The 19,484-nt window shown below is 45.6% G+C and overlaps 1 protein-coding gene across 2 annotated transcripts in view; it reads right to left on the bottom strand.

Annotated features, from left to right (window-relative positions):
- COL6A6 (collagen type VI alpha 6 chain) overlaps positions 1 to 19,484 on the bottom strand; it is a 136,783-nt gene that overhangs the window by 19,463 nt on the left and 97,836 nt on the right. The window contains exons 28-32 of one of the 2 annotated variants that reach the window (XM_084751672.1): positions 18,923 to 18,985; positions 12,734 to 12,796; positions 11,498 to 11,533; positions 11,350 to 11,386; positions 5,589 to 6,082 (exon numbers count right to left, since the gene is read on the bottom strand). In XM_084751672.1, the coding sequence (XP_084607798.1) occupies positions 5,589 to 6,082; positions 11,350 to 11,386; positions 11,498 to 11,533; positions 12,734 to 12,796; positions 18,923 to 18,985 (693 nt within the window). Of the gene's footprint in view, positions 1 to 5,588; positions 6,083 to 8,385; positions 8,693 to 11,349; positions 11,387 to 11,497; positions 11,534 to 12,733; positions 12,797 to 18,922; positions 18,986 to 19,484 lie in introns of those variants that run through there. The other variant, XM_084751671.1, reaches the window with a different exon arrangement.

The raw sequence follows: 19,484 nt of genomic DNA, 5'->3' as shown, positions 1-19,484 counted from the left end.
CCATCCTGCGGCTAAGATGCGTCAGATGGTGTTGGCTCCACAGTGAACTATTCTTAGACTCTCAAGGAAATAGCTCTCCTCTCTCCTTCTCGTCTCATTCCCACACATAATCTATAAAGCTGTGACCACAAAAGCCCTGGTTACTCACTTAACACCATTTCTCTGACCGGAACCAACTGGATCGTGGCGGGGCAGCTACGCCAGACAGGATTGCTCTCTTAGGAGTTGAGAACTGGAGTCCTAGGGGCTGTAGAACTGTCTAGAGCAGCGGTTCCCAATCCCCCGAATGCTGCGATCCTTTTTAATACAGCTCCTCATGTTGCGGTGACCCCCAAACATAAAATTATTTTTGTCACTACTTTATAACTGTAATCTTGCTACTGTTATGAATCAGAACGTAAACACCTGTCTTCCGATGGTGAAAAGGGTCCTCCAGCGGGGTTGCGGCCCACAGGTTGAGAACCACTGGTCTAGCCGTAAGCGTTGCACAGTTACACAGTGGGCCATAGTCTATCTAGTGGAGCAAGGAAGGAGGGGCAGGAGAAGGAAGGAAGGAAGGCACTTCTCAAGGCTTAGCCCTGTTTATGACGTGTTTTGTTTTGTTTTTATCTTGCCCACGGCTGATGGAGGAATCTGTGCTCATCAGTCTCCTCTCTGGCTGCCCACTGCTTTGCCAGGAAGAATATCAGTACTTCCTGGGTCAGAGGTGAAGGCTCTGAGAGCTCATAAAAACTGAAGATTTAGGTTCGATTTCTAGACATGAATCCACAGAGAAAGGAACAGGCAAGGAAGTAGAAAGCAATAGTTACTAGCAAGCATGGTGTGTCAAATGATGTGTCAGAGGGGGACAGGCACGGAGGCTGGGCAGTGAGAGGGACAGGAACCATAGTGACATGAACGGGGACTCCCTGTGTAACGAATACAAAGCTTTGTTTCCCCTCGCTGTCTTCGTACAGTCACAATCGCTTGCGGACTGTGCAAATGGATTCCTGTGAAGAGCTAACGAGAAACCAAGCCAGGGTCGCCTCAGAGAGTGTGGGGTCAGGGTTCTGGGGCGGGAGTGGAGTGCAAGGATTTTTTTCTTGCTGCCAGTCACGACACAGAATAAGCCAGAAGACAATTTAGAAACCCTGTAAGCCAAAAAGGTGAGCCAGGATAGGAGTGGAGGCCCGAGGCTTCGGCTCCAGGTTTGCTCTTCCCCAGTGGGAACCAGCTGTGCCTCTGGGAGCCCTTGCTTAACTGAGAGCGGCGCCTCTCCAGCTGTTGTGCAGGGGGATGCTGTCATCTGCTAACTAGCCTTGTGTTCTGTGTCTACACAACAACTTCCACATTTCTGGCGACGATCCTGCTTACCAATGGATGCTCACATTTAAGCGTGTTATCCCACAAGGAGAGGCAGCCCTTCCTCACTGATTCTAATGAGGAGCTCCGTTAGGGAGTGTCCTCTGGTGACCTGCATGCCCCTGATAGCCCAGCGAGTCATCTCTTTGTGAAGTCTGAGGATGTGATTTTAGGCGTCACGGGTCCCACTGTTTGTCATTGGCGTGGCTGCCGTATCAGAAACATTCCTTAAACTGAATGTGCGCTGGGGACTAAGAGGGAAGGTTTCTGTATTTTGTTTTGTTTTTTCTCTTATTGCTTATTTTCCTGAAGAATGCAAAGTAGTAGCAGCATGGCCAATAGTTGAGCTAGCAAGGGTGCGCGTGGACAGGGTGGGCAGTCTGTGGATGGTTGGATGGATTTTCTTTCAAAGACATCACACGACTCCATAATATGGCACATAAGGGGGAAAAGTGACATTCTGATACGATGGAGGGTTTTGCTTCTTTAGAATGTTTGGGGAGATCAGGCGTACTGGCTGTATACGTCAACTCGACACAAGCTCAAGTTACGAGAGGTGGGAACCACACTGAGAAAATGCCCCATAAAAATCGGCCTGTAGGCAAATCTGTGGGGTGTGGTCTTGACTAATGGCTGGTGTGGGAGGGCCCATCCCATTCCTGGACAGGTGGTTCTGGGTGATGTAAGCTAGCAGCCTAAGCAGCCTGTGGGGATCAGCAGGCAGCCTCCTCCATGGCCTCTGCCTCAGCTCCTGACTCCAGGTTCCTCTGGCTTGAACTCCTGCTCTGACCTCCTTCCATGACGGGCTCTGATGTGAAAGGGTAAACAAGATAAGCACTTTCCTTGCAGAGGGCTCTTTGGTCATGGCGTTCCATCACAGCAAGAGAAACCCTGAGAGTGCGCAGAGCTTTCAAGAGTTCCTGACCCAGAACTGCACAGGCACCGGATTTCTGCCTGGCCTGCTCAACTCTCAGTTAAACTGAGATTTACACAGGCCATAAGTATGAAGGAAGTTTAAAATATGCCCCTCGGATACCATGTTACTAGAGTTTTGATTTATGTTCTTTAAGAAAATGATGATGATGATGATGATGTCGTCATCTAAGTACTCAGGAGACAGTATAGGCAGATCTCTGTGAGTTCTAGGCCAGCCAGAACTACATAGTGAGACCCTGTCTCAAAACAAAAGCAAAACCAAATACCAAAACCCACAACAAAATAATAATAAAACCCAACGGTTTAAGTACAGGGAAGGCACAGGGAAGAAAAATGGACAGAAGAAAGAGAAAGGTGGCAGTAGCAACAGCAAAGTGAGCTTCCACTTATAATGTCCAGCCTCAGGCTCCAACCAGCTGGCACATTTGCCTCTACTTAAAGTCCCTCTAGACAGCATGTCAAGGATCCTCAATGGCAGAGTGGGCTTAGGGACCTCTAGCTCTTCCTTATATCCTCCGAGCACAGGACAGCCCTGACATACTCAAGTCCTCCTTAAACGTGTGACACGGTAGTGAATCTGGGATCGACTCTAACCTGAGGCCCTTCACTCCCTGTCACCCAGGCATACAAGGTTTGTTGCTGTTAAAATAATAATAAAAATATAAAAAAAGAACCTTTGTGCAGAGCCAGGCATGGTGGTGCACACCTGTAATCCCAGCACTCAGGAGGCAGAGGCAGGTGGATCTCTGAGAGTTTAAGGCCAGCCTGGTCTACAGAGTGAGCTCCAGGACAGCTACATAATGAAATCCTGCCTCAAAAAGAATGAGAGAGAGAGAGAGAGAGAGAGAGAGAGAGAGAGAGAGAGAGAGAGAGAGAGAGAAGAAGAAGAAGAAGAAGAAGAAGAAGAAGGAGGAGGAGGAGGAGGAGGAGGAGGAGGAGGAGGAGGAGGAGGAGGAAGAGAAGGAGGAAAGGAAGGAAGAAAGAAAGAAAGAAAGAAAGAAAGAAAGAAAGAAAGGAGCTTTGTGTGTTCTTGACATGTGGCAACTTGGTTGTTGCTCTTCTCCTTCCATGTGAACCCCAAAGTCACCTATACCCCAAACCAAAACACCTGAACCCCAAACCAAAACACCTTTCGTATGCTGCTTGTACTTTCTGAGTGGGTGGAACCCGTCGGTTTAAGTGCCTTGCACAAATGCTAACTAGGGTTTGCATCAGGATATAAAGTTGTCCTTTGTTTTGTGACTAAATAAGGCGAGTAGCCGAGGGACTTGCAAGGACCCTAGAATCCCCAGGCTTTGTTTGCACGGCCCAGCCACAGCCTTTTCTAATCTAAGTTCAGTGTCCTGCAGTCGTATCAGCCTTTTGAGTTAGGTCGCTGACACTAATAGCCATTTCATCTCCTGGGCTAGCCTGGCCCCACTTGTGTTAAACAGCATCAAGCTACTGACAAAAGCAGAAGTGATCAGCCTTATGCTTGCTAGAATGTTCTGGGTCCTGAGGCCCAGCATTGCTTCACTTACTCTTCACATCATCTCTGGGTACCAATCTCATTTCACAGATAAGTATCTTTCAAGCCTGTCGTTTCAATGCTGTCATAGAAATGTACAGAGCTGGGAAAGACCTCGAGAAAATGGTGCTAGCCTCCGGTCTCTAGGAAAACTCAAAAACGCACACTGCGACTGCCTTTCTACCAGATCTTCACAGCTGGGTGATGCCTTGGCCAGCTGGGTTGAATCTAAATGCACAATGTAATTCTTTGCTTGAAGACATCGCTTCAGTCGCTCCTACTTTTCCTTTCTCTAAACGGACTGTCACATGTTGGGATGCATTTACCATGCACTTCCCCATACTCTTGTACTGTTGCCTGGAGTTCACACATCATGCTGGCACAGCACTGACTGGAAGGACACCTTGCTGGAGCTCGTGTGTCTTTTGCAATGAAGCCACTAAAGGACAGAGGCTGTGGAGCTAAACACAGACGTCTCCATCCCACGTGCCTTACCATGTGCCGGGTTTAATCCTTAATCTAAGAAGCTTCGGTGGGAATGGCTTTTCTTTTATAAAGTGGGGACCTTTACATAACTGTCACTTAAAAAAAATCAGCTGTGTATTTACATTGCTTTTGTGTGGATGTGTGATGCATGGATGTGTATTTGTACATGGACGTGACACGCACACGGAAGCCAAAGGTTGTTTATTGTCCACATGCCTTTCTCAGTCACTGTCAACCTTAATTTTTGCATTGGTGTGAGGGTGTCAGATCTTGGAATTACAGACAGTTGTGAGCTGCCACGTGGGTGCTGGGAATTGAACCCGGGACCTTTGGAAGAGCAGACAGTGCTCTTAACCACTGAGCCAACTCTCCAGCCCTCAACCTTAATTTTTGAGACAGGGTCTCTCGCTGAACCTAGAGCTCAGCCCTTCCTTTAGTCCATCTGGCCAGTCAGCTGCACGGAGCCACCTGTCCCTGCCAGCATTGGGTTTACAGACATGCACTTTCATGCTCAGGGAAACATTTTGCATGGATGCTGGGGACCGTAATGCACTTTACCAAACTACTTCCACAGCCCCATAGTTTGGGTTTTGAGCCCAGACCAGCCTTGACCTCATCACATGTAGGTAAGGATGCCCTTGAACTCCTAGTCCTCACTCTTCTGCCTCCTAAGGGCTGGGATTACAGAGGTGTGCCCCTATACCTGATTAACCACCTTTTTGAAATCACCGCAATTGACTACGACCGTGACCATCTCAAGAACACTAGTATCTGTTTCCTAGGCTCCGGACTTAGTATCTTTGGATGCAGAGGCAGTGTGGCCAATAGCCAGGACAGCATTGGCTAAGCAAATGAGCATCATACCGACACTGCCACTCTCCTCTGACAGCTGTGGGACCTGGACCAGAAGCTGACCTCTAGGCTCGGCCTTTTCATCTACAAAATGAGAAAAAAAATTGACTCCATCTCATGCTCGGTACTTGTGAGGTTCAACATCAACAGGATGATGAACACAGAGCCTATTCAGTGCCTGGTAAACAGACGGCAGTAAAGCATCTACCATAGTATTTTGCTAACAAGAGTGACTTTTTTTTTGTTTTTCAAGACAGGGTTTCTCTGTGTAGTCTTGGCTGTCCTGGAACTCTCTTTGTAGACCAGGCTGGCCACGAACTCACAGAGATCCACCTGCCTCTGCCTCCCCGAGTGCTGGGATTACAGATGTGTGCCACAATGCCCGGCGACCTTGTTTTGAAGGCAAGAAAATATAGCCATATACTTTCTTACGAGGTTTCTGAATATCGACGACGTACATACTTACCGAAAAGGAGCGCTTGACGGAGGGTACGTTGCTGAATGCGATCACCACGGGCACAATGTCCAGGGCACTGAACTCCATGGCAGCTGTGGTGATGGACTGAGCATCGGCCGAGTGACCACTACTGAAAAATGTGGCGATTCTTCTCACATGAGCCCCTGGAAGCGTTCGCTTGAACACATTCCTGGAGATAAACCTCATGGCTTTGCCGATCTCCCTGCTGTCCGAGGATCTCTCATAAGGAAGAGCTCTAATTTCCCTGAGCAGCTGGTCCTTCCCATAGGCATCCGAGAAGCGGATGAGGTGCCTGGTGTGGGAGTTATAGGCTAGGATGGCAACACGGGCACCCACTGGGCAGCTGGTCTCCCTGACTTTGACATCCCTAATTAGGGAGACAATCATTCCCTTCATCCGCTCAAAGTCTTGCTCTGTGACATCCCTGGACTGGTCCAGGACGAACACCAACTCAGTTGGGTGCACTGGGCACTCGGGTTCTCCTGAAAGGCAAAACTCATGCTTCTTAACACGGAGAGTATTTGCCTAAAAGCAATCCGAGGAAAGCAAATTCATTTTAAATGCTAATGATTCAAATATTTAAACATTAAATACTTAACAACCCAAATATTAAAGCATATAAAACATTAAATGTTTACATCTTGAATCATTAAAATTGATGTTCTAAAAGCCGGCTATATGCTCTTCTGAGATGAGCACAAAAGAAAACAGTCTAAAATCAACACGATTTGGGATTAAATTTGTAAGTTAATTACCCAATTCCTTCTAAACGGTAGAAGCTTTTTGGAAATGTCCTTAACCCTAGAGGAGCTGTCTCAAAGGCATAGTCTTCTGCTTCTGTACTTTAATCATGTTAAAACAAATTATTTTCTCTTAATGAGGAAAAAAAACAAGGGGGGGGGTAAGAACTAAAGGAATGGCCATTGGGACTCTTTAAAAAAAATAGAGGATGAGGGTCTAGGGCTAGCTCAGTCAGCAGGGTGCTCGCCTGGCATGTGCAAAGCCCTGGGCTTGATCCTGAACACCGTATACATCAGCTATGGCAGTGTATGCCTGTAACCCCACACTTGGGTGGTAGAGCCAGGAGGATCAAAAGTTCAAGGTCATCCTGAGCTTCACAGACAGAGAAAGAGTGATCCCTGGCCAGTTATAGGACACACTGAAAGCCAGAACAGTTCATCTCAGGGGACGTGGGACATAATTTATTAGCTTCTGAGTCTAGTTAGTGGGATGAGCCGACTTTTCAAAATCAAAGTAATGTTAATTTTACAACTAGAAGGCGAATCCGAACTTAATGTGGATGGGATGCTTCTAGCTTTGCTTTGTATAAGGTACAAAACCAGCAATGCTACTGGCATAATTTAGAGATACAGGGAAGAAAAGATTAATAGTACTGCCTGAAAACACAGGGGAAAAAAAAACACTTAACGGTTGATTTGAAGTCCAGCCTTGAACCCAGCATGCTGTTCTCTGGAGAGCATGCGCTGAGGGCTGCTGCCTACCGCAAGGCATGTGGCACCTCTGCCTACACACCAACTCATCCTCTAGCCTTATTGATGATAACTCCTTTTATTTGAAAGGTCTTTATAATAAATTACAAGATGAGCCAGACCCAAAGTCTATACTGCTCAGCAAACTTCTACTTGGAACAGCCAGTCCAAAGCTGTGGCGGTTCACATTGGATTTTGCACTTTCACTGCTAATTACACTGTTATCCACTTAGCCACAAGAAGACTTTTTAAAAAATCCACAATGGGATTAAAACCAGCAAACCAAGTAGCTCTACACCCTCTTCCTGACCTGTCCTTTACCTGCACTCAGGCCGTTTTCCCCACCTGACAGTTACTCTTTCTTGCTCTCTGCTTGGCATGTCACACTGTACTTGTACCTGCTCACATGGCCATTTGCTTAGGCACATATGACAGGCTGTGAGGGAGAACGTGTGACTTTCTGAGGCCGAGTGACCTTAATTAACATTATACATCATCAGGCCATCAATTTTATGCAAACGTAGTTTTCCTTTAGAACTGAATTATATAGTCTGTCTCATACAATAGACTGCAACACTCACCTTGACGCAGCTTCTAGCCCCCACCTCCAGGACAATCTCTCCCCTCTCACAGTGTCGTTGCTTCCTGGGGTGGGGGGGGGTGTCTAGGTGTGCCCTGTCCCCAGGCTCTAGGGTTTGGATTCCCTCGCCTTACACTTAGAAAAACTGTGGCCCCTTTAGTCCTGACTTCAATTTCCCTGCTTCAGAGGGGAGCGCTGGTGCAAACAGTCCCCAGCCTGCCCCTCGCTTTAGTCCTGCTACAGCGCAGCCTATGCTTTGTCTCAGATTCTCAACTCTTCATTTGTCTTTAATCTGGATTCTCCACAAGAATGGAAATGTGTAAAGGCTGTGCGTGTGTGTGCGTGTGCCTGTTTGTGTGTGTGTGTGTGCGTGTGCGTGTGCGTGTGCGTGTGTGTGTGCGCGCGCAAGTGCCCGCATCTGTGCATCAGGCTGATAGAAACATATGTAATAAGCCTTGGTAAAATGCATTAAAAAAAAACGAAAACCAAGACTGAAAGACACTGAGCCAGGTTGGTGATTAATAGTATGCACCCGCTACTTAATTAACATTAAGTCTCAGCATCATCGCCACTGCACACTGCACTCACTTGTTATCTGGTCCTATTTTCATCCTGCCTTCTGCATCTTAATCACTGAACTATACACAGAGAAGACATGGTGGTGGGGGAGGGGGGAGAAAGGGAGAGGCAGAGTGGGAACAGATGCAGAGAGAGAAGATGAGGAAAAGAGGGAGGGGAGGAATGATGCTTTTTAAAAAAAATCAAGTAGGAACGTGACCGGCGTGGCATTAGCATATTATTCACAATGAAAGGGCCTTCCGGTTTGTTGGAAAACATCAGTGAAATTCAGCTATACTGGATGAGTCGCTGGAGGAAAGTGGCTGCTCTGAGTGTCAGCAAAGAAAGCCCGGGTCCAATTCCTGTCAGCTGGCGGGCAGCACCATATTCCAGACCAGGCGGGGACACCTTGGAGCTTGACTAAAGCATGCTGTAAAATGGAGGTCACTCACCATGTCTGACAGCTGGGGAGGAAGAACAAAAGAGAGTGGATGGTTACTTGGTAGGAAAGCAGGGTTCTAAACTGCACAGGAAAATTGGAGCAGTGAGGCCCCGTCCGCGTGTATGCAGAGCTCAGAACTCAAGGCAATAGTCTGCAGAGAACGCAGACTGTGCTCTGTACCCTGGTACAACAGGATTCCTTCCAGAATGGAGGGGATGGGGAAGTAGGGCCACAGGTAGCCATCAGTCAGCACCGTGCAGCATACATACAACATACATATGTGTTTTGTTGTATTTTCTTGAGTTTGGGTTTTTTGTTTGGTTGTTGTTGCTGCTGCTGTTTTGAGGAGCTACAGGGGGTGATGGAAGTCAAGCCCAGGCCTTCCTCGCTTTCTCACGATCAGCTAACGACTCTACCACTGTGGTGCATCCCCAGCCCCAAAGGCCTGAGTCTTATTTTTACTTTCATCTTCTGCAGTGCTAGGGGTTGAACCCAGACTCTTCCCTAAGCGAGGCCAGTGCTCCACCAATGGGCTACATCCTAAGCTCAAGTATATACACACATATGCAGATGTACGCATGCATATATGTGTATACAAATAAATTTATGTGCCTATGTCTATATAAGTGTGCCTATATGCGAAGGTAGTATTTGCCTGCATGGGTTGAGCTTCTGTTATCTGAAAGGCTGGAATTACTAGTGTTACGGATTTTAGATTTTTTTTTTCCAGTTTGGGATGTTTACATACACATAGTAGAATCTACTGGGGACAGACAAAGTCTCAGGACAAAACTCACTATGTTCCGTACGCGCTGATGCATATAAACTGAAGGTAAGTTTATACATTGTATTTAGTGTGCCCATGTTTTAACTGCAGCTTGTCACATGAGGGCAGGAGTGAACTTTTCCACTTGTGACATTATGTCAGTCATCAAGATGTTTGGGGGTCTGGGAGGGGTCACCCTGCATGTGGACATGTTTGTGTATCTTATAATTAAAAGTGATAAGTGGTCTCTGAAAGAAATGGACACTGGCTGGACCTGTACTGGCTAGCCACAGACCATGGGTAATGGTTTCCATTTCAAATAACTGGATGAAAAAAAAAAGTCATCTTCTCGGTGACACTCTTTACATTTTAGTGTCCGAAGCCACATACGACCCACAGCTGGGCTGCTGAATGGTACAGGGGACACTTCTGCCTCCACTATTGGGGCAGTGCTGCTACAGGCCACTCATTTGCAGGGCTCCCCTTCCCAGCCAGGCCAGGCCTGGAAGGAGTCCTGACCGCACTCCTGTGGCCACGTGCCTTTATTAAACATACAGAAGTTATTAACTCCTTTTGTGTTCTAACTCATGCTTCTGAAATAATTGTGTGCACCTTGGGCCAGATGTGCCGGGTGGAGCCCTCACCTTTTGAGCCATCAGGCCACTCACTCTTGGTTCTGCCACTCCTCGTTACTATTCATTTGGCTCCCATGTCGGGTAAAAACCTATTCTACTAATGCAACCTCAAAACAGCTCCATGGACTCCAGATTCCCGCCAGCGCTCCTTCCTGCCACGGGAAGGCAGAATCCCAAGCATCTTGACTCAGTGATGCCTAGAGCCACTAAAACTCTGTGCCTCTGGGCCTGGAGGGATGGCTATTTGGTGAGGAGCATTTGCTGCTCTTGCAGAGGACCTGGGTTTGATTCCTAGCTACACAGTAGCTGGCAAGCATCTGTAACTCCAGTCTAGGGGACCAGACACCCTTCTTCTGGCTTCCGTGGGCACTGCACGCATGTGTTGCAATACACCAAGAAGCATACACATATGCACATACAAAACAAATATATATATTTTTAAAATCTGTGTCTCTAGGAGCATTGCCCTCTGTAGAAACGGGCTCTGCTTTATCTAAGTTTTCTCCCAAAAAATGCCTTCAAGAAACTTTTACCTCTTCCTTTCAGTTTCAGTACTTACTTAGGAAGTAGTGTGCATATTTAAATCAAGAAGGTGCATGTGAGCACAGACTCATAACGCTGGTTGATATTTACAATAAATACTGAGGATACACCCTGTGAGAAGGCTCTTTAATTGAAGAGAACTGTTGCTAAATCTGAATACTTTTTTGATTTTGCATTTATGAGAGAGAAAAATTACTGGCAGAATAAGTGTTACTATGAACTGCACAAGCCAAATCAAGCGCTCCAGTCAATCACACCCTTCCAGGAAGAGAGTGACAGAGCATAGCAGAGTCGGGCTTGCACCCACCAGGACACGTTATGACAGCTGTCTCTCCACACCGCTGAACTCGGTCCTGTCGAATACTGTGCGACACTAACAGTTGTCTCAAACTCAGTTCAGTATGACTCTTCCCAGACTGATTTGACCACAGGGGAAGTTCTGACTCCCAACTTCCAAGATTTAAAGCTCACCGCTGCCCCCCCCCACCCCCCAGCCCAGTGTACATTACATGACTGCACAGCACTGGGAACAGGATCTGGCTCCAGAGAGGAAGCTGATACACTTGGCATCACCCTATCCCTGAGGACTCAAATTTACTCATCACATCCCTAATATTAAGAGGCTGGTTGGCAAATCAGGTCTGTCCTGAGAGCCCAGTTCCCTGACTCACCCTTCTTTCTAAGAAAGCTGATAGATTTGGGGTCACAGGGGATCATTTTAAGCAGGGTACTTACGACTGTGGTCCCGCACATACTGGATCAGATCACATGCCTGCAGTTTGAAGACAAAACATGAAGAATTAACCATGTCGCTGGGTCATGAAGTTGATAAATAAAGTTAATGGCATGATCAGAGCACCCTGCTGGCATAGCAGATACGTACGGAAAACGAAGCCAGTCCTCGGGCTCCTTTCATGCCCTAGGAAAAGAAACAAGCAAAGCCTGTTTTTTGGCTGTAGGTGTACACCTCAGTAGCGGGGATGCATACCAATACTGTCCCAGGAGCTCTTTGAAAAGGATTTACTCTAATGAAGCCAATGGGAGCAGAAAACACAGGTAGGACACACACCGCCCAGTGAAGAGAGCGCTGAGTGTGCGTACAAGCCACCAAAGCCCACTTTCCCCAGGTCTTGGCAGAGATGCCCAGGACATGATGGAGCGGCCCGTCTGACGGAGGCCCACAGAGCCTGGAGCAGGTGTTCAGCTCACAACTAGCAAAGGTTTAGCCATCTGTTCCCAGCTGCCCCTCCCGTGACTGAGTCTTGGAGTCTTCCACCCTCTGTAGTATCTCTATCGTGAGCAGCAACCGAAGCTGAGCCATGACCACTCCTATCTGTGGCTGGCAGACAAGGGGTCAGCTTCAAACACCTGGAAAGCTAGCTCAGCATCTTCCCTCAAATGAATATACACATGTGTACATCAGGGTGCATGGGAGTGGGAAGAACAAAGCTGGCTTAACTTTTTTGTTTTTTTCCAATCCAACCCTAAAACAAGAAGAGTCCTGGCTTCTATCAAACAGAAACACTGAAAGAAAAATGCAGCGGTGCCCCACCTGAACTCCCAGATATGTTCCATGGGAACGCCATTTTAACCACACTTGCTGCTCATTGGTGTGCACGGGCACACCCTTCACTCACTGATGCCTTGCTAACGTAGGATGGAGGCAGTCACTGACTGGACAGGTAACCGAACTCGCTGAGAAGAGTGTGAAATCGCAGACTGCTGGGTTGACTCAGTGGGTAAAGGCACTCACAGGCAAGCCTGAGCTCAGTCACTAGGCTCCGCGGTGAAAGGAGAGAACTCGCTCCCCTTGTCATCTGACCCCCCCATGTGGCGTGGCATGTACCCTACCCCCCAAACAAATCAACTTATTAATGTAAAAAAAATTTTTTTTTGAAACAGAAACCTCATTTCGGCCTGGTAGTCCAGGTTTTCCCTCCATGTCCTCCCGCCCATGAGATGTATTTAATTGGCCCCGTTTTCTCCCTTGTTAGAGCACACGGACTAGTGAGAAATGTGGCCAAGCAGTGGAGGCAGCAGGTGTGCACAGCTGAAGAGTGGCCTGCCCACACACTGACCTCTAAAGGGCAAAGACCTCACAGGAAATGTTTCCACCTACCTTCCGGCCAGGGGGACCTGGCTCCCCAGGGGATCCCGGCGCTCCTGGAAACCCAGCAGATACCTTGAAGCAGAATTAGTTCACTTTACATATTTTATACATGTATGAATGGTTTAAATTCAAGGGTAAAATATTGACACTATTTCAAAAGTAGAAGTCCCAAAGGAAAAAAAAAAAGATGTTTATTTTGGAAAACTGATAGATTTCTAAAATACACAAAGTGGGGATCCCTAGCAACAATTGTTCTTTATATGTTTGTTTTTCGAGACAGGGTTTTTCTGTGTAGACTTGGCTGTCCTGGACTCACTTTTTAGACCGGGCTGGCCTCGAACTCACAGAGATCCGCCTGCATCTGCCTTCCTGAGTTCTGGGATTGCAGGCATGTGCCACCACGCCCAGCTCACAATTTGTTCTTAAAATACTAATTGTTAATGTTTTAAAAATAATTTTCTTGTTCTTTTGGAATTAAGATTTTTAAACTGATTATGTCTCATACATTTTCCTGATGGCTCTATTTTGATATTGTTTCTTTTATATAAGGCCTTCCTGTGTAGCTGTGACTGGCCTCCAACTCATGATCCTCCTGCGTTCGTTTTCCAAGCTTTGGGATGACAGATATGTACTGCCATGCCTGGATCCCTGCAATCTTTTACATTACACACACACACACACACACACACACACACACACACACACTTTTTAAAAAAGTGTTACAGGATTAAAAACTTCACAGTGTTAAGTGAAATGATCTAAATTTAATTTATAACAGTAGGGCCTATGGAGAACTTAAGAATCATTAATGTTCTTCCGGTGTCCACATGACATTGACAGTATTGAAAAAAATAACTCAATTGACCACATTTTATTTAGGAGATATGTTTACCTTCAAGGAAAAAAAAAGGGGGATAAGTTAGATAATTTTTGTCCCTAATATTTTAATAATATCTTTTAAAGTAAAAGTCAATAGCACAAGGGAAAAAAAAGGAAGCTTTAGTGTTCTGGAGTCCAGGAAGCAGGTTTCTAAGTGTTGTGTTGAGGAATCTGAGTGCCGGATGCTTCCAGAAGCAGAGGTGAAGTGAATAGGCTAAATAAGGAGGATTAGTGGAAAAATTTTCACCAGGTAGCTGGATACACTTTTCTCTACTAGCAAAAATCAAAAGTAAAACGGTGGCACTCTGGTGGAGTTGAGAACCAGTGCTACCACAGCGAACCAGGAGACTAAATGAGAAAGAATATGGACACTGAGTGTGAGCCCGCAGCTCTCCTTGCCTCTGTGTGTTCTAGAAAACTGGCGATGGTCTCTGTAGTCTTCAAAAAAAAAATGGGTAGAAGGAATTTTCAGAGGAAAATCTAATTTAAAAAGATAGAATACTGATAGTGAAGGGTTGTTGAGCATAGTGTTCCATCAGATCACTGACCAGTGGAATCCCTATCTGGAAAACCTCATTCATGCCTTCAGGATTTCTAAACACACACACACCCACATACACACACACACATACACACACACACACACACACACACACACCTTTTTTTTTTTTTAAGATTTATTTCTTTATGTTATTATGTATACAGTGCTCTGTCTGTATACACATCTGCTGGCCAGAAGCGGGCATCAGATCACATAGATGGTTGTGAGCCACCATATGGTTGCTGGGAATTGAACTCAGGACCTTTGGACGATGAACAATCAGTGCCTTTAACCTCTGAGCTATCTCTCCAGCCCCAAATCACACAGCTCATTCTTGAGATATATGAAAGGTGAAAGTCAAAACAGAAGAAAAACTGCAGGAAAGAGACTATGTTGAACAAAGAAGAAAAGACCTAAAAATACTCATTTATACCCTCAGAGCTACAACATGCTTCAATCATGAAGCAAGAACAGTATACTACAGAAAAGGAACAGTCAGATTGTAGCAACAAACTCTTCAAAGGTAAGGTATAGGATATAAATTAAAAATAAAATCAAGATATCTTCCCAGGAAGGAGAACATCAAAGAGATATCGAACATATAAAGTAAATAAAATGAGAAATAAACTAAAGAACTGTATTATTACACGGAATGCTAGGTATTTCAAAAAATATAGAATAGAGAACACTGGAGAGGAGGGACAAAAATCAACAAGACTCATTTCCTAGAACTGAAGGGCACATATTTCCTGGGTCAAGGGGCTTGCTTAGTTCTCAGGAAAATGGATAAAAATGGACCATATGCCAGGTAACAAAACCCATGGCAGATCAGAGAGGTGATCCAACAGGGTTCCAGAGAGAAAACACTGTTTATAGGAATGTGAATAACATTGAACTTCAACAAAAGCAGCCAGAAATAACAGAAAACATAACCGCCTTCAAAATTCCAAGGAAGCAATTCCAACCCAGAGCTGTGTATACTAGCCAAAACATCGACACATCCTGAGGCAATACAAGTCATTTTCAGATGCTGGTTGTGTCACCAAACGTTCCTGTCACTCATTTCCTCTTATTGGCTTGTTAGGGTTTGCATGCGAAACACCCCTCACCCTGGCTTATGTTTTGCACTCTTGGCTTCCAGACGGTGGCCCTATTTGGGGGTGTCTTAGAGGCTTTAGAAGTGGGGCTTAGCTGGAGGAGGTAAGTCACCGGACCATATGCCTTAAGGCTTAGACTGGATCTCCAATCTGCTCTGTTTTTCTCTGTTCCCCACCACTATGGTTCTGCCCATGAGCCCCAAAACATGAACCAAATGGCCACGGGCTGTACCCTCTGAGACTGGGGCGGGGGGCAACATAAACCTTAGTTCTCTTCGATATGTTTATATCAAGCACTTTACCACAGTGATATGAAAAGTAATAAATACAAGGCTCTTGACAGGGTTTCCATGATGGGAAATCCAGGAGGGTGTGGGAGTGGGAGAGAGAGGGGGAGACCTGACATGTGTGGAGGGGGGGATCTCAGAGCCTGCTGCAGGGCCACTGTGGAGCGGCGGCCGATCCCAGGTGACAGGAAACTAGATCAGGAAATGCTGGCTGCATATGCAAATGTCTGCAGAGTACGCGGGCCAATGTCAGGTTAACAGAGGGGAACCACTGACATTACAGTAGGAAATAAGTTCATGCTATCTAAAACTTAAACATCAAAAGCAAGAATATCAATCTCCTGAAAGGAACACTGTTTTCGGAGACAAGGAAACGGGAGGGAGGTGGGAGAGGGTGGGGTCACCATTTTCTTTTTTGTGCTGGGGGGGGTGACCTTTGACTTGTGGTCACAGCCTGGGATTGCATTTTTAAACTTAAAAGGGACAGATAAACGGCATTTTAAAGTAAGGAAACTTAAGATGTTGTCTGACTCTTTTTTTTTTTTATTGTTGTTGTTTTGAGACAGGGTTTCTCTATGTTATCTTGGCTGTCCTGGACTCACTCTGTAGACCAGGCTGGCCTCGAACTCACATTGATCCGCCTGCCTCTGCCTCCTGAGTGCTGGGATTAAAGACATATGCCACCATGCCTGGCTTGTCTGACTCTTTTAAGCAGCAGTGCCCATTGGGAGCCGGTTTTCCACCCCACATGACAGTATCTGGAGACATAGATGGTTGCTCTCTCTAGGGAAAGGGGTTGGGTGGTATTGGAGTCCAGTGGAAGGCTCCAGGGATGCAATTAAACAGTCTACACCACCCACGGGCAGCCTCCCCACAGCGCCTCCCCAGCACCAGATGTCAATAGTGTCCGGGTCCCACATCCCTGCCCGAAACCTGCTCAAAGATTTTTTTGATTTTTGTTTTTGTTTTTTAATATACAAATATACACACATGCACAGCCGAAACAGGTTTGTAGATTTTAAAACCTATAACTCAATGAACTCAAGTAAGAATAGAATTATTCCAAGAGACCTGAAAAGACATTCAAAATTTAAGGCCAAAATCTTTCCAGAGAAAACATCTGCTCTTCCAGGGGAAAACCTGGACATTTGCAAGGTTTAAACTTCAGTTTCAAATCCCAATATTATTCATGTTGAGAACGGGGAGGGAGCAGTTCAAGGAGGAGAAACCAGTGGAGTTACAACAGTTCAACGCAGAGAACAAAGAAGGAGTCAAAGCCTATCTCCAGAGGCCAAGACACCAAGGCTGCACCTTGTGCAGTGCTAAGTGCACTAAGAACCTGTGAATGTGCTGTTGTAGGGAAGGGCCCAACAATGGCTGGATTTGTTAGCATGCTGCTGGTGTTTTAATTAAAGCACTCCATTAATAAGCCCAGGGCAATGATCCAGAGATGCTTCGGTGCGGATGACATGTGGATTAATTTGAGAGTCTTTTACAATTTTTCTCCTAATTATATTCATCTTCATCATGGCGGAGGGCAAACTGATAAAAGGATTGCCATCTGAGAACGCGTGTGAGGAAAAGAATTGCAGCTAGAAGCAGCCCTCCCCCTCGGGAGCAGCAAGGGGAAGAGGAGGCCCCTTGATTTCTGAAGCCTTAAAGCCTCCAAACATAATCCTTACAGATTATAGTTCCTGTTTCAGCTTGTAGAGGAAATTAGATCAGAGAGAAATTCAACATAAGACAAACTGGAAAACTGTCTCAAGTATGTAGTTTTTGTATCACAGTTTTGTGAAGATCTTGTTCATGGACAGGGTTGTAGACCGGTTTTTTTGTTTTCTGTTTTTTTTCCAGACAAGGTTTTTCAGACAGGAAAGAGACAAAAACTTTGAAAGACAATTGCCTTAAGAGTACTTTGTCACAATAAAATCTCATTTACACACAATCTAGTGGGTATGGTCAATAAATGCAAATGTTCCTTCTGCTCCCTAGAGACATGGGCTTGCTATGTAGCCCAGGCTAGCCTTGAACTTAAGATCCTTCTGTCTATATCTTCTTAATACTGATAAAAGGCACACGCTGCCACCTACATTTTTAGCCGGCTGTAACCTGGGGCGAGCTGACTCCTACGGCACATGCTGGAGAGTTGTGTTTAAGTGACACAAAGCATTAGGCAATGCTCAATTCTCCCATAAACTAATAAAGACACATTTGGTTCAATATCCAGAAATTTCACAAAACTCAGGAAACAGCTGGTAAGCTAGGTGAGGACGTTTTAATAGACACCTTATTAAAAGTAGCTCAATGAAAAGCTTCGGTAATCAAAGCAAGATGTTATTGGGTATTAGCTTTCACTAAGTCTGCTAGGAAAGAGTAGATTAAAATGATCATATTTTGTCAGTTAAAAAACCTGCTTTGGATTACAAAAATCCCTTTAAAAAAATCTTACTTCAAGGCTTAATAATGGCACATTGGTGACAGAATGGTCAAATTTGTTCCCTAAAACAGCCCATTGCCTTCTTGGTGGAATTGGGAGGTGAGTACTAGACCCATTTCTCATCTCACACGTGGACCTTAAGCAAAAATGCTTTCGAAGTTTGTGTTTGTCTGTCTGCTTTTAAGAACAGGTAACAATTCTAATGACCATCGACACAAAAGAGGATCTGGCAAAGTAACTGAAGGGATGACGGGTTACTTGCTCCTTGTGAAAGGATCTGATTTCAGTTCCAACAGCCACATAAAAGCTGTGTCCAGTGGCGTGTTTCCATAATCCCAGAACCAGGCAGGCAGAGACAAGAGGACACCTGGGGCTTGTAGACCAGCCAGACCAGCTACTAGGTAAGTATCAGGTCCAGTGGGAGACCTTGTCTTAAGACACTAAGATAGCAGGGATGGAGGGATGGATGGCTCAGCAGTGAAGAGCACTTGCCGCTCTTGCTTAGAACCTGGATTTAGTTCCTGGGCAGCCACATGGCAGCTCATGACCAAGACCACTTGTAATTCCAGTGCCTTCTTCTGGTCTTTGTGGACAACAGGCATGCGCGAGAAGACTTTGATACATGAGGGCAAACACTCACATCCTTACAATGTTTTTTGTTTGTTTGTTTGCTTTTGTTTTTGTTTTTTTTAATATTAAAAGAAAAAAAAGATGGCAAGTGACTGAAAACAGACACTTACTATCAATATCTGACCTCTATTTGTATGCACACATACATGAACATGTACCTGGCAAACACACATGTCCATAATGCACATGAACATAATCAACCAACCAACCAACCAACCAATCAATCTCTTTCTCTCTTTCCCCTCCCACACCGACACACACACACACACACACACATACACACACACACACACACACACACTTGAAGTTTTCCTCTGGATAGCTTACCGTTTTGCCTCTGACTCCCTTGGGACCAGTCTCTCCTGGATCGCCAGGTTCCCCAGTCTCACCCTAAACACATACATTAGAATTAAAATAAAAATCATTATTCAAATCAGATACATGAAGTCACAGAGGCATATCTATGTTCGTAGATTGATTCCAATGTAAAGTCTTGTGCTTTTTTTTTTTTTTTTTTTTTTTTTTTTGCTTTTCTCCATTAATTAGTTAATTTATTCACTTTACATGGATAAAATCCTCCCCTCTCCTCCCATTCTCCTGTCTCCTTTTCATCAGAGGAAGGGGAGGTTCCCCCATGGATACCAACCCACCCAGGCACATTAAGACACTGCAGGTCTAGGTATAACCTCTCTCAACAAGGCCATATAACCAGCCCAATTAGAGGAATGAGATCCAAAAGGAGGCATCAGAGTCAGAGAAGGCCCCACCCAGTTGTTGAGGACCCACATGAAGATCAAGCTGTACATCTGCTCCATCTGGGTAGGGGCCTAGGACCAGTCCATGCCTGCTCTTTGGTTGGTGGTTTAGTTTCTGTGAGCCTCCATGGAAG

Source organism: Acomys minous, assembly GCF_964271855.1.
Source record: "Acomys minous genome assembly, chromosome: 13".
Classification (NCBI taxonomy): Eukaryota; Metazoa; Chordata; class Mammalia; order Rodentia; family Muridae; genus Acomys; species Acomys minous.
This window is presented reverse-complemented; position numbering and strand designations above follow the sequence as displayed.